Source organism: Carlito syrichta, unplaced genomic scaffold, assembly GCF_000164805.1.
Source record: "Carlito syrichta isolate Samal-C Ts95f unplaced genomic scaffold, Tarsius_syrichta-2.0.1 Scaffold135578, whole genome shotgun sequence".
NCBI classification, from domain to species: domain Eukaryota; kingdom Metazoa; phylum Chordata; class Mammalia; order Primates; family Tarsiidae; genus Carlito; species Carlito syrichta.
In genome coordinates this window covers 217,785-231,521 of record NW_007079674.1, presented here as the reverse complement: position 1 = coordinate 231,521, position 13,737 = coordinate 217,785, and the positions used below count along the sequence as shown (strand labels likewise).

At 51.3% G+C, this 13,737-nt stretch overlaps 1 protein-coding gene across 1 annotated transcript in view; it reads right to left on the bottom strand.

Moving 5' to 3' along the window:
* Nucleotides 1-13,737, bottom strand: part of SAMD4A (sterile alpha motif domain containing 4A) — a 106,728-nt gene that overhangs the window by 18,521 nt on the left and 74,470 nt on the right. Inside the window, exons 7-9 of the mRNA XM_008049401.2 lie at nt 10,959-11,044; nt 4,708-4,826; nt 85-286 (exon numbers count right to left, since the gene is read on the bottom strand). Of these exons, the coding sequence (XP_008047592.2) occupies nt 85-286; nt 4,708-4,826; nt 10,959-11,044 (407 nt within the window). The remainder of the gene's footprint in view (nt 1-84; nt 287-4,707; nt 4,827-10,958; nt 11,045-13,737) is intronic.

Below are 13,737 nucleotides of genomic sequence, written 5' to 3'. Positions count from 1 at the left end.
TCTCCCCCCACCTTGGGGTCACCCAGAAGGGACATGTGAAGGTCAGACCTTGAGCATGCCTCCCGTCCCGGGGGCAGAACCCACCTGTCTCCCTTGCTTCATGATGGTGGGGTTGGCTGCGGTGCTGCGCTGGTTGGCGGTGACGAACCCGCTGGTGCCCAAGAGGCTGAGGCGGGCAGAAGGGATGTTCCGCGAGGGGACCTGGTATTGGCGCGGGTTCCGTCTGCCCATGCCGCCACCCACAGAGCCAGCCGTCGGGAGGGAGTTGGACTGCCCAAAGCCACGACTGTGAGAGCAGAGGAGAAGAAGCAAGAGGCCATCAGTCCCTACTCAGCCCTCCCCAAACTCCAGGGGCCACCGGGAGGCCTCCCTGGGGTCTTGGACAGCCGTGAGGCCTGTGGGGAGCTCTGCACCAGCAAAAGGCTATGTGTTTTTGCTTTTTGTTTTGGGTCAAGGTCTCCCTCTGTCACCCTGGCTGGAGTGCAGGGGCATGCTCACGGCCACCGCAGCCTCGGCCTGCTGGGCTCAGGAGATCCTTCCGCCTCAGCCTTCCGAGTAGATGGAACCACAGGTGTGCATCACCAGGCCCAGCTAACTTGTTGATTTTTGTAGAGATGAGGTCTTGCTATGTTGCCCAGGCTGGTCTTGAACCCCTGAGCTCAAGGAATCCTCCTGCCTTGGCCTCCCAAAGTGTTGAGATCACAGGCGTGAGCCACCGTGCTGGGCCAAAGGGCTATGGTTAAAACATCTGAGTGTGTGTGTCACACGCGGCGTTCCAGGGCTTTTAAATTATTCTTCTGTCATCTCCATAGCCTTAGGAGGTGGGTGCTCCGCCCCTCACAGGAGGAGAAGTCAGACAGCCCTTCTGGATCCTGATCAGGGGGCGTGGCCAGCAGGAGGCAGTGCTGCAGCACGCTCCCCAGCGGTGGACCTGCTGCTCCTCGGCCGCCTTTATCATCCTGTCCAGCCCATGGCGTGCAGAGGAGGACAGGGGCCCCGAGTTCCCGTGCGTCTTTCGAGAGGCCACACAGCAGGAAAGTGGCCTGGCCAAATCAGAACCGTGGATCTTGACTCCTGTCCCCATGCTCCTTCCATCCTTCCAGAGTTTCTGACCAGTCCCTCTGTGTGGCTGACTTGGAGAGAGGGGCCTGTGGGCCGCATGGGGACGTGAGCTGCATGTGTTCTCATCAATCCTGCGTGTCCCAAGTCTGAATCACCCTCGGCACAGTGAATGCAGAGAGAATGAATGAATGGGTCTCTGCCATCACAATGTATCCCCAAATGCGAGCCCGACCTCATCTGTGGGGCTCTGACTCCTGGGTTGAAAGCAGGGTTGTGAGGATGGGGATGACAGCACCCGCCAAGCACCGGGGACCTAGGACATGCCTGCCCCTACTCCACAAGTCTGCCCTGAGGCATGGGCCTCACAAAGGCAGGAGGGGGGCCGTGCTTCTCCTGGGTCCATGCAGGGAGGCCATTACGCTCCTGCCAGGCCGGGTGACCTCAACTTTGAAGAGCTCATTTTGTCCAGTGTGCCTCAGGTCTGGGAGGTCACGCAGCAGCCAGCAGGGTTTCAGGAACCAGCACATTCTTTCCAAGAAGCGTCAGCTTCAGTCATTCATGGATGTGGAAGCTGAATGTTTTACCTTCAGTGGCCACAAGATGGAAGAGACTTGCTTTTTCTGCCATGCGGGGAGGTTTGGACCAAGCCTGTGAGGAGTCTCCGGGAAGCAGGGCTGACGTAGTTTAACCAGTGGAGGATGATAGGGGGCCTGCAAAAACAGTCATTTCCTGAGAAAAAGAGAGCTGTGTGTGTGTGCAGGGGGAGGGGCCTTGGAGCTGGCAGTGCAAAAGCCTTAGAAAATGCGTCTCATCTCCCTGGAGTTCCCAAATTTCTTCAGGGAAAGAGAAGGCAGGAAAGAGAATTCTGGGCTCGTGCCTTTGTGGCCAGGGAGAGTTCTAGATTCTGGTCAGAAGCTCATCCAAACGTGGCCAGGAGGAGAGCACGCACAGGGTCTTGGCCTCTTTGCTTATCTCGTCCTTCCTTCCTTCTTTTTCGCTAAGATCTAAGATTTTTGGTGTGAAAGAAGAAACAAAAGCTGGGAGGGGTAGAGAGAATTTTACATGATCAGAAAGAACTCTGTTGGAGGAAGGACAGTCTGAGATGCGGGGCAGGTGAAGACAGGGACCGAGCACATTTTGTTTGCTTTTTAACTATGAGAATGAGTCCTGTGGCTTTTGAAGTCGAAATGTTGGCCACCTGGTAGATGATTCAGGATTCTGCTATGATTCCTCCTTATTTAGAGTAGACAGCACTTTCTCCCTTTCCTTTTTGGTTGGATTTTTAGAAAGTTATTTCATATGCAGAATATGGAGCCCGTGAGCGATGCTCAAGTGATGTGTGCTTCCAGGAAGGCAAGACTGTGTTCTTAAGCAATATAATGTGGGCAGAGGGGCCTGTGATGGGACGTTTAATCACTGGAGAAGAGAGGGGGCCAGAGACTCCAGGGTTCAGGACTCTGGGAGTACAGGGGATGGGGGTGGAGCCCGGAACATTTTGGGGGTGGGAGGTGATGGGGCGGGGTGCAGCCATCTTTCCCCTGATGGTGGGACCCTGCTGCGGTTTCCTCTGCTGGTCACTCCAAAGCCAGCTTTGCTGAGGGCTGCCACTGCTGGCACTGTACAGAATGCCCGGGTTACTTAAGATGGTTAGGCTTAATGAAATCATGCTTTCCGGGGAGAGAACAAAAGGACAAAAGTAAGTCTTCCCTCCTCATCCCCTCACTTGGCCTTTCTAAAGCTGGCTGATTTCATTACACTGAAATGCATGGAAAGTCTTTGATGAAATAATGTTAATAAGAACCAATTAATTGGGGATTTCTGGTAATTCAGGCAGGGCTGGGCTGCAGTTACCTTTGGTATTATTGGAGAAACAGGTCTTCAAAGCCAATTAACAGCATTAAAAAGGTCCCAGAGGAAAGAGCTATGAGGACAAGATATTTTCGAGCGTTTAGCAACATCCAGTTAAATATCCACAATCGATGACTGAACTCATTCTTGTTGGATCAACAAAAAGACATCCATCAAGACTCCATCCAACCTGGTAAACTTTGGGTTAGCCCCACCCAAGTGGCTGTTAATACCCTAGAGAGGCTGAGGCCTGAGCAGAGCTCTCGGATGTGGACCAGAGACAACTGGGGTGGGACTGTCTTCATCTTCAGCCTCGGAATACCTTCTTCCTCTTGGTGCATGTCTCCTGAAGGCCTGATGTTACCAGAGAAGCCTGGTGCCTTCTCTTTTTTCTCCGTTGGGGGAGGAGCAGGCCCTGCCTTTCATCTGGGCCACCGGGGAGTCCTCAGGGCGCAGAGGCACTCTAGCACCACCCTCCAGGGTCAGCAACCCCAGAGGGTTTGGGGCCAGGGAACTAACTGGCAAGGAAGAGTGTTGCTGTGCCTGGGCCATCTTTCCTGCCATTGGCCTGAGACCATCCAAGTCAACCGGCTTCCACAGAGCCAGAGCTGGTGTCAATCTGCTGGTTCAAATCCAGATGCCACTACCTACCGACTTATCTGTAAATTGGGTTGATAGCAGCAGCCCTACCTCACAGGATTGTTGCAAGGATTCAATGTGTTGATAAGCTTGAGGTGCTTGGATTCCCACTTGGCACACTGTAAGTGCTAAATAAATGTTTAACAAACAACTGTTTCATATGCTGGAAGCGATCACACTTCAATTTAAAAATTCATCTTTCATGAAGATGTTCCTCAAACTCCAAGTGGTCTTATCATCCTTAATACAAAGCAGTGATGATTTAAAGCACGCTTATGCAAATCAATGCCAAGCATTTTAATAACACTGGCAGAGAGCTTCTAGCTAGGCACTGAGAAAAGAAACAAATTCAGAACCTTTTAGGTGCAAGTGAAGATGTTATTTATCAGCTTATGTTTTAAAATATAGGCAGAATGCTGATTTTTTAGGATGTTTACATTATCACCCCCACTTCCCAACAATTCAAGGCCTCACCAACCCTCCCCACCTTAATTTCTCTTGCAAATTTTCACTGCTGTTCACCTTTCATATGCAATTGGATTCTTCAATTTAAAGCCATATTAAGGTAATGGGTTCTCTAAAGTACAACCAGGCTTATTTGTAACCATGACCAAGATGCTGAAGTACTATGAAAAATCAAGAATGGTACTGCTCCACGAAGAGACTGCAGCTCAGACCAAAATAGACTAGCATGGGGCTCCTCACCCTGCCACCAACTATAATTAGCTTGTCTGCAGCTAGACCGGAGGAAAAAAATGACACCACCACTTCAGGTGCTGATAGAACCACCCATTTTTATCCTCTGAGATCCCCTTTTTTGCGGGTAAGCCACCAAGTGTTTTGCTGGCAGTTATGAAATTATACCCCTCTTCTTCCCTGTGATGTCCTCCCAGATTCATACCATCATCCTGACGATGCAAACCGAGTGACCAAAGCTTTTCAGCCTTTTCTCTGGGGATGAGCTGGCGCTCCCCCACCCCCCCACCCCTGCCTTTTCTCAGCCCCACTTGTTTAAGGGATGTGACCTGGAACTCGCCACAGGGCATCTCTGGGAACCAGGAAGGATGCCCTGTCCAATTCCCGCCCCAGGAACCAAGGCAGGCAGTTGGGTGTCAGGGGAACCCCCCGTGTATTACAAGGAATGAAAGTCCGACGTACTTTCTTTGCTGTCGATATCCTGGTATGTCTAGGAGGGTTTTCCGAGGGAAAGACCGAAAGAGCTTCTGCACCTGCTGTTTCCATGACAACAATCTTTTTTTCTGCGTCTCTGTAAATGCCTGCAAAAACAAACAGGACTCTTAAATGGGTGACGTGGCCTGGCATGACGGGGAGGAACATGCAGTTAATAGGGAAAAACATCGCAGCCTCTGCAGTGGCCTTTTCTTTGCCTGTTTCCAACCTGGTCCCAACAGCAGCTAGTTTAATTTGGGAGCTGCCTGCGCTGAAAATTCCAGTTATCTGACATTGGAGGTGCTCGGTGAGGTACGTGCATTAACCTTCTGATGAGCCACGTTTCTGGCAGATCCGTGCCCACTGTCCCCCTCTTCCCGACTCCAATCGGGACTTTTAGTAACCAAGAATGAATTGCTAGATTGATTGTGGAATATACTGGCTTTTGCATTGAGATAATCAATGGAAATTCTAAACCACTCCACAAATCAATCTGCTTGATGGTGTGTGGTCACCCCAGAGTGGTCTGTAGGGTGCCACAGAATGCAGGCGTTCTCTGTTTCAGGGCTTTGTTGAGAAATCTCCAGTGAAGGGGTCCTGTGTCCTACAAAGACCCCAGTACACTAGCCCTGTCTGTCAAAAGTTGAGGAAAATGGGTAGATCTGATGCCTTCTCAAGTCTTTCCTAGTAAATGTGGCATGTGTGTTTTGTCTGCTGCCCTGTCACAGACTCAACTGTGTGCCCTTTCACATCCAGCCTTTGACCTCATCACAGCCTGGGGAAGGACGCAACATGGGTTAGGAGTCCCCAGGGCAGGCATTCTCAAACTCAAGGTATATTAGAGGCCCTCAAGGAGATAGCTTATGCAGATTCCAGGTCTCCCTTCCCACATGTCCAGGGCCTGATTTGACAGCTCAGGATGTCTGTGTCACGATATATTGGAGTCCCTCAAGGAGACAGCTTATGCAGATTCTGGGGCCTCCTCCCATACACCCAGGGCCTGATTTGACAGTTCGGAAGGGTGTCCAGAGAGTCTGTGTTTGTGGCAAGTGCCTTGGTGACTGCTGCAGGTAGGGTGTGGACATGCGGTGTAGACAGTGAGGACCCCATGACACACGGATCCCCTGGTAAGTGCCTGGAACTGCAGCCAAGACCCTGGGCAGAGGCAGATGCGTTGAACTGGGTCGATTCTGCAGTAGCAACAATGCAGGTAAGGTAAGCTTCCCAAGTAGTTTTGTCAATAAGGCGTGACATCCTTTAAGTAGTAATAAAATATCACTTAGAGTAATGAACTCAATGACTAGTTCCCATAAAGGGAACAGATTTCTGAAACAGAAAAAAAAGGCAGCTTTTCTCCCAATGATACTTCACCTTTAATGATCTAAAACCAGGAGAACTCTGTGGACAAAAGCAAAAGGACATGCATCCTGTAGAGGAAGTGCTATGGATGACTTGCAAACATCTTGCTCCTGGGCGGCCTTAGTCAGACACCATGAAAGTATTCTTCAAGAAAAGGGCTCTGTGCCCCTGGCTGGTGTGCGGTGGGTGGTCTCGTGGCTGGAGGGTGAGGATGTGACTCTCCCCCACGACTCCACTCTCATTGCTGCTGAGTGTCCAACAACACACACACATACCTCTGAAAATGAGGCAAAAGGCAAGCCTTTCTGCTGGACTCATAAGGAGAGGGGATGGACTCTGCTTTTGGGTGGCTTATTCACTTGTGCTGAGTGAGGACACAAGATGTGGACAGGCTGGTCAAGATGACTTGGGAAGGACAGTCCAGCCCAGTGGGCCGGAGGAGGGTTCTGGATGCATAGGGGCAGAGCTTGAGCCCTCACGCCCTTATGCAAGTTCTTTATCCAAGACTCGGGTCCTTCTAGAAGCTGAGGATAATAAGATAATAATCAGAGGGATGTGGTGAGAATAAAATGACACATGAAAAGCACTTAGAATGCCTAGAATGTGCCAGCTCTTAGAAATGGTTCAACATGTGACTCTCATAGATGCTCTAATCAGGTTTTCTTGGTCGACAGACCAGCCGACTGGCGGTAGTCTATGACTGTTCATCATATCTGGCCTTCAACCACGACCTTAAGCTCCAGCGATGGCACCGATTAAATGACTTCAGGGTCTCAAAAAAGCTACACTACTGAGCTGGTCTGAAGGACAACTGGCCTGAGTTTCCAAGGGACAAAGCAGTAGGTGGTTCTCTTTACAGATGTGTTTCCAAGGATGTCACTACAGGCATGACATCTCCCGTGGTGGCAAAGAGCCTCTGAGGAGATGGGCCTGTTTACGCCCCCACAGAGAGTCAGAGCAGTCACTCAATTCCCGGGCAGCAGCTCACTTCTTCCCAGGGCTCCAGATGGGAGCAGCCCCCCGCAGTGCTGAGTGGCCCGCAGAAGGCGTGGGGCGAGTGGGTGGGGGCTCGGCCACAGAGGCCCCAGGGATTTCGGAACCTACCAGCTCCTGGACCCGAAAGGGAGCGCCTTGTTCTGGGGGATCCACTATTGGCTTGATGCCTGGGAAGCCCCCGGTTGGGCCAGGGAGCAGCGTCTTTGGGGTCCTGGATGGGAAGGGGAGGCTGTGTCTAGAGACTACCAGACACCCCCCGTCACCACTCCGAAGTCCGGTCTCTGACAGGCCTAAACAAGCAAGTCTGTCTGGAGGAAGGTGGATGTGGTATGTATGTGGCTGAATTACAAGTGACAAGAGCCCCTTCTCCCATCATAAGATACCATCAAGTGGCCAGGGGCCAGGGATTCTAATCCGGGAATCCAAGTGATGGGTCTCAGAAGCAACATTCAGAACTTTCTGTCCTTCTTTGGGCTACCCTGGGGAGCCGGTCGCTTCATCCTGGGGAGGAAGGGAGGTGTCTTGGCTTGCCTACACCTTCCCGTGTCCAGCCACCGGAGAACGGCATGTTCGGGTTGTGAAAGGGAGTCCTGTTCCCTGAGCCCGGCTACTCTTCATCCAGGATGGAGGCTGTGAGCCTCCACAGGGCCTCACAGGCAGGATGTGTTCTGTCCACATAGAATAGCCCGAGGCTGTGGAAAGTGGTTCAGACACTTTTCCTCTTTCTCAAGCTAAAATAGTCACAAAAGCCTCAAACAACATTTTCTCTTCCCAAGCAGCACGCAGGCCCCTCCAGCCTGACACGAACTTGGGCAAGCAGAGCATTGGAAGCTCCTTCCAGCCCAGGACCCTGTCCATGAGCCACCAGCAGGAGATGAGACCACTTCATGCCAATTCTACACTGAACCACTTGGGGCTGCCGCAGAGATCAAAGGGAAAGAAAAAACCCCAGAGCTGGGGTGTCCAGGGAGGGCCAGGTGGAATGGCGAGGCAGTGAGACATGTCAGGCCTGAGCTCCGGGGCTGGCATGGGCCAATTAGGATGCCTGTACGCCTTGCAGCAGAGGCGGCTGGAGAAGTTATTATTTCTAACTTTTTTTTGAGTTGGAGTCTCACTCTGCCACCCAGGCAGTGGCACGCTCATGGCTCACCATAGCCTCAGTCTTCCTGGGTCTACAGGCGCATGCCACCATGCCTGGCTAGTTTTTTTATTTGTAGAGACAAGGTCTCACTATGTCGTCCAAGCTGGCCTCGAAGTCCTGGCTTCAAGCAGTCTTCCTGCCTCAGCCTCACAAAGTGCTAGGATTACAGGCGTGAGCCACATGTCCGGCTCAAGGACGCGCTACTTCTGTCTCATGGGCTCTAGCTGATGTGGCATGAGGTAGGAGGCACCTCGTCCTTCAGTGCTTCGAAGCCTTGATGCTGAGGAGGAGTGTGGGAGAGGAAGCTGGTTGTGGTTTACTTCTTTAGAAGCCGAAGTCCTCCCCATCGATCGGCCCCAACCCACCTACCAACATCCTTCTCTCCAGCAGGGTCCCACAGACGCCAGTGTTGTGACCCAAGCCTTTGCTGCCTCCTTATGAAGCGAGTCTGGACCCTGGAGGCTCTCGCTGGTCTTCCAGGTCTCAGCTCGCACAAACGCCCTGCTCTGGCTCCAGGCTGGGGGTCCACTACCCCACTTTGGGCTCTGGCTCATGAGAATGACCTCATCAGAGGGTTTATCATCCTGGACGGGGTGAGCTGTTTTCTTTTTGTCTTACCCACTAACTCTCACATCATACGCTACCTAATTAGGGATAGGTCCTAGCGTTCAAGAAATGTCTACGGAACTAAGGAGTGGTAACATTCTTTCACATGGTCTTGCCTTCTCTTTCTCTTCTTCTTCTTCTTTTTTGAGCCAGAATCTCACTCTCTTGCTCATGATGGAGCTCAGTGGCACCATCATGGCTCACTGCAGCCTCCCCAGCTTGGGTTCTGGTGATCCTTCTGCCCTGCCTCTCGAGTAGCTGGGACTACAGGTGTGTGCCACCAGGCCTGGCTAATTTTTTTTTTATTTTTTTTATTTTTTTGTAGAGATGAGGTCTTGCTATGCTGCCCAGGCTGGTCTTGAACTCCCAGGCTCAAGTGATCCTCCTGTCTCAGCCTCCCAAAGTATTGGGATTACAGGTGTGAGCCCCCATGCCCGGCCAGTTGCCTTCTCTTCTTTTTGTCATGTTTAACTGGCCAGAACAAGTGCAGTGGCAGGACCGAAAATAGAAAAGGGCTGGTCAGGGCTTGTGGGGAGAAGGCCTTGTCCCTTTCTGAAGCAAATACACAGATAAGTCCTTCCATACAGGCTTTAGACAGTGCACGGTTCCTCTGGGGAAACCATTAAAGAGAGAAAATATAACAGTTGGAAGATCCAGTGTTCTGGAACAGTTGGACATTTCAGAGAATGGCATGTCTGAGTTCCCAATCTAGGCAGCTGGTTGCTGTGACAGCAGCTTTGGCTGGAACAGCTGGGGCATATGAGAATTCACACCGTTGAGAGGAGAAACCACAAAAAATGAGGGTTTGGAGAAAGGAGGGGCCGGGATGAAATCCCAGAGTGGGACCATGCCCTCATATGTGAGGGATGGGGGCATCAGACCTGGAAACGCCAGAGGCCCTAACTGGGTAAGACTTTCCGTAACCTGGTGTCCATGGGGCCACTGAGCAGTGGCGGCCAGTGGGACCATGTAAGAGGGAAGAGGCCAGGTCATTGTGCTCAAAGTCTCCCTTCAATGGTGCCCACTGGACCCTGCGGTCCAGCTGTCAACACAGCAGAGGGGAGGAAGCTTGGGGCTTCTACTGCCTGCCTTTCACATAAAAATCCTACAGATTAGACTGGGCAGAGTGGTTCATACCTGTAATCCCAGTTCTTTGGGAGGCCAAGGCAGGGGGACTGCTGGAGCCCAGGAGTTCAAGACCAGCCCAGGCAACATAGCAAGATCTAGTCTCTACAAAAATTTAGCTGAGTATGGTGGCATACATGTCTGTTGTCCCAGTTACTTGGGAGGCTGAGGGGGAAGGACCACCTGAGCCCAGCAGATTGAGGCTGTGGTGAACCATGAGTGTGCCACTGCACTCTAGCCTGGGTTACAGAGTGAGACCCTAACTCAAAAAAAAAAAAAAAAAAAAAAAAAAAGACCTATAGAAAAACCTCACCACCTTAGGCCTATCTGGTCCAAATTTTCACTAGCCCAGATCTTGTCTCTGTAACTCTTTGGGGAGCACGTATCCAAGAAGCCACAGGAATCCTGTCTCTGAGATGTAACCCCCTCCCTCCATGTCCCACAGCTGTGCCCAGGAATCTTCCTCACTCTGTACATGAAGACTGTGCTTGAGAAGGTGCTAGGTACCTCCAAGCTTGCCTTGGGCCTTCTAAAAGGATGTATGGCAAATACAATTCCTCTCAAAATCACTGATCAAAGCAAACACAGCAGAACAGTCGTTGGTCCACACACAGATGCACGTTCACCATTTCTTCTCTCTTCTCCCCACTCTCCCTCCAGTATCCCTGAGCTAAAAGGCAAAAGAGTTCAATGCAAAATTAAAAAAAAAAAAAAATTAAAGTTAACGTCCCCAGGCTGGGTCACTCAGGGGTTCTTCTGGAGTCAGGCTCTCCCAGGTGTTTGCTGTCACATGAGAGTTCTCCATCTGGGCGAATCTTTGTACTCCAAAGTCACCTGTGAGCTGCATTCAGGTTTGAGGTTGTCATAGTCTCTTTTCTGCCTGAGCTATTAGGAATGACTGTCCACCCCTCAAAAGCAAGGTGGTAGACACCAAGACGACCACAGCCTGGAAACTCTGAAAACCCCTCTAAGCAATGAGAAAAACAGTCTCATAAAACCTGCCACTACTCACCTCGTGAATGAGACACTTGTCTATGAGCTGCAAATAGGAACTTATATTCTCCTCATCAGGTCTGGAGACCAAGAGCTGTGTGCACACTGTGAATTAAAAAAAAAAAAAAGATGATGGGTTAGAAAAATGCGCCCTAAGCCCACCTCTGAGATCTGCCTCCGATTTCCCTTCAGGACCAACCTCTGGAGAAGTATGTCTGTGGCTTGACATAAGGTTCACACAAAAGGCCACGAGGAGCCTCATTCCACTGAGGTCAAAGGCCTGGTCACCACGGGAGCCCTCACCTCACCAGCCCCTGGGTTAATTCCAGTCATACCATTCTATATTAAGTCTCTGCAACAAGATACTTGGCGAGAAGAGGCACAGCGGCCAACAGCAGTGGCCCGAGCCCTGTCTTGGAAAGTGGCCGCGCGTGAGGGGCTTCAAAAGCACCAAGGCCACCCACGCTATCAGACAGCAGTCTCTGTGATTTTATGAATGAACCGTGCACTCTTGCAGGTGGGGAGGCGGGCTGTGGTGACTGTGTCTGGAGGAACCAGCTGGCACCTCTCTAGCCTGGGTGGTGTGTGGGTGTGACATGTGCAGGAAGCCTGCTGCTCAGTCCTTGTAGGATGACTTCCTCCAAGGAGGCACACATTTCTGCACACTCAGGCCCACCTACACACGTGAGTCGGCGCTCATGAGGAAGGTGCAGAGTCGGTCTGTGGGCAGTGGGCACACACATGGGCTTTCTCAGGGTCGTGTCCGTGTGGCCCGTTCTGCTGTCATCATGGAGGCCATGATGTGACTTTGTTGGTGGTGCTTAAAGGTTATAATGAGGCCAAGCTTTGTGGCTCAGCCTGTCATCCCAGCACTTTGGGAGGCTGAGGCAAGTGGATTGCCTGAGCCTGTGGGTTCGAGACCCACCCGGGCAACTTGGCGAGACCTCGTCTGTACGATAAATCACAAATTAGCCAGGCATGGTAGTGCGCACCTGTAGTTTCAGCTACTTGGAAGACTGAGGCGGAAGGATTGCAGGAGCCCAGCAGGTCGAGGCTGCGGTGGTCGGGAGCGTGCCACTGCACTCCAGTCTGGGCGACAGAGTGAGACGCCAACTCAAAAAAAAAAATGGTTATAGTGGCCAGGTGGTGGCTCACGCCTGTAACCCAGAACTTTGGGAGGCCAAGGTGGGAAGATTGCTTGAGCCCAGGAGTTTGAGATCAGTCTGGGCAACATAGCAAGACCTCATTTCTGCAAAAAGATAAAAAATTAGCCAGACATGGTGGTGTATGCCTGTAACCCCAGCTATTTGGGAGGATGAGGTGGAAGGATCGTCTGAGCCCAGGAGGCCAAGGTTGCCGTGAGCCATGATCATACCACTACTCTAGCCTGGGCAACAGAGTGAGACCCCAACATACATACATGCATACATACAAGCCATGGTAGAAACGGGCAGACAAAAGGAGTCAGCCCGAGAGTGAAGATTCTGACAGTCAAGTAGACCAACTTGAAGACAGGGAATCACATCTGATTCTCCACCCCCCAGACCCTGCATGGATCTGTCACAGAATCCCACTCATTTCTTGTCTTCACACAAAGATTTTCAGTGTGGCATCGTGTGTGACAACCAAAACTTGGAAATCTCCTCCGTGTCCGTTCATTGGGACCCTGTTCAAAAATGATGGTCTATGCCCATAGTGGGACAATATGCAATCTTTAGAACACAATGAGAAGGTTCTATTTGTATTGATAGAAATGGTGGAAGGATATAATATTAAAACCCCCACCAAGTTGCAGAAGAGAATGCCAATGAGGTCTGTGTGTTTGTGACAGTGACTCTTCAGGTGCTGGTAGTGGGCGGTAAAATTTCTGAAAGGGTGTCCCAAACCACAGTGACCATCCCTGTGGAGGAAGATGGCAGGACTTGTTGGGACAGCATGGGGGAGGGCAGTGTTTTACTTTCCACTATTTTGTTTAATTTGGATTGTGGCGGTAAGCATGACTTGGTTTATAATTTCTTTTAAAGTAGTGAAAATATTGAGAACGGCGCCAGGGCAATGTGGGTCCCTTGGGAAGGAGGTGTGTACCATGTAGCCATGGGGGCTTGGCGGTGTTAGAGCATTTCGTACGGAGGACCAACCCTGAAGAGAGAGTGCAAACGCAGACACTGGACAATGTGAGCCAAGCGATTCCTTGCTGAGAGTTTTCCAGATCCCTGCCACATCTGAGATTAATGTCAGTGGTGAGGAGAGGCCACTGTGAAGGCCTGACCTTTTTCCACACAGGGAGATCTGTGGGCTCGGCGTCTGTGCTGTTCCGCTTGTCACCTGTTTTCTGCCACTTTTGCTTTGGGGAGAGGATCCGCCCCTGAATGGGTGGCTCCATCCTGAAATCATTCAGAGTCCACCCTGCCTTCTTCCCTAGGGCCCCATGACCCAATCAGCATTGTTACAAGGAGGGCCCTACACCTCCTGATCTAGGACTTTAGGGGTCACAACGATTAGAGTTCAAGTCCAAATGGATTAACCTCTCTGAGTTGTGTTTTTTATTTTTATTTTTTTGAGTCAGGGATGCGGCTTACTGCAGACTTGACATCCTGGGTGATTCCCCCATCTCAGCTTCCTGAGTAACTGGGACTACAGGCTGCACCACCATGCCTGTCTAATTGCTTTAGTTTCTGTAGAGACAAGGTCTTGCTATATTGTCAGGCTGGTCTGGAACTCCCAGGTTCAAGCAGTCCTCCCACCTTGACCTCCCAAAGTGCTGGGATTACAGGCGTGAACCACTGTATGCAGCCTTG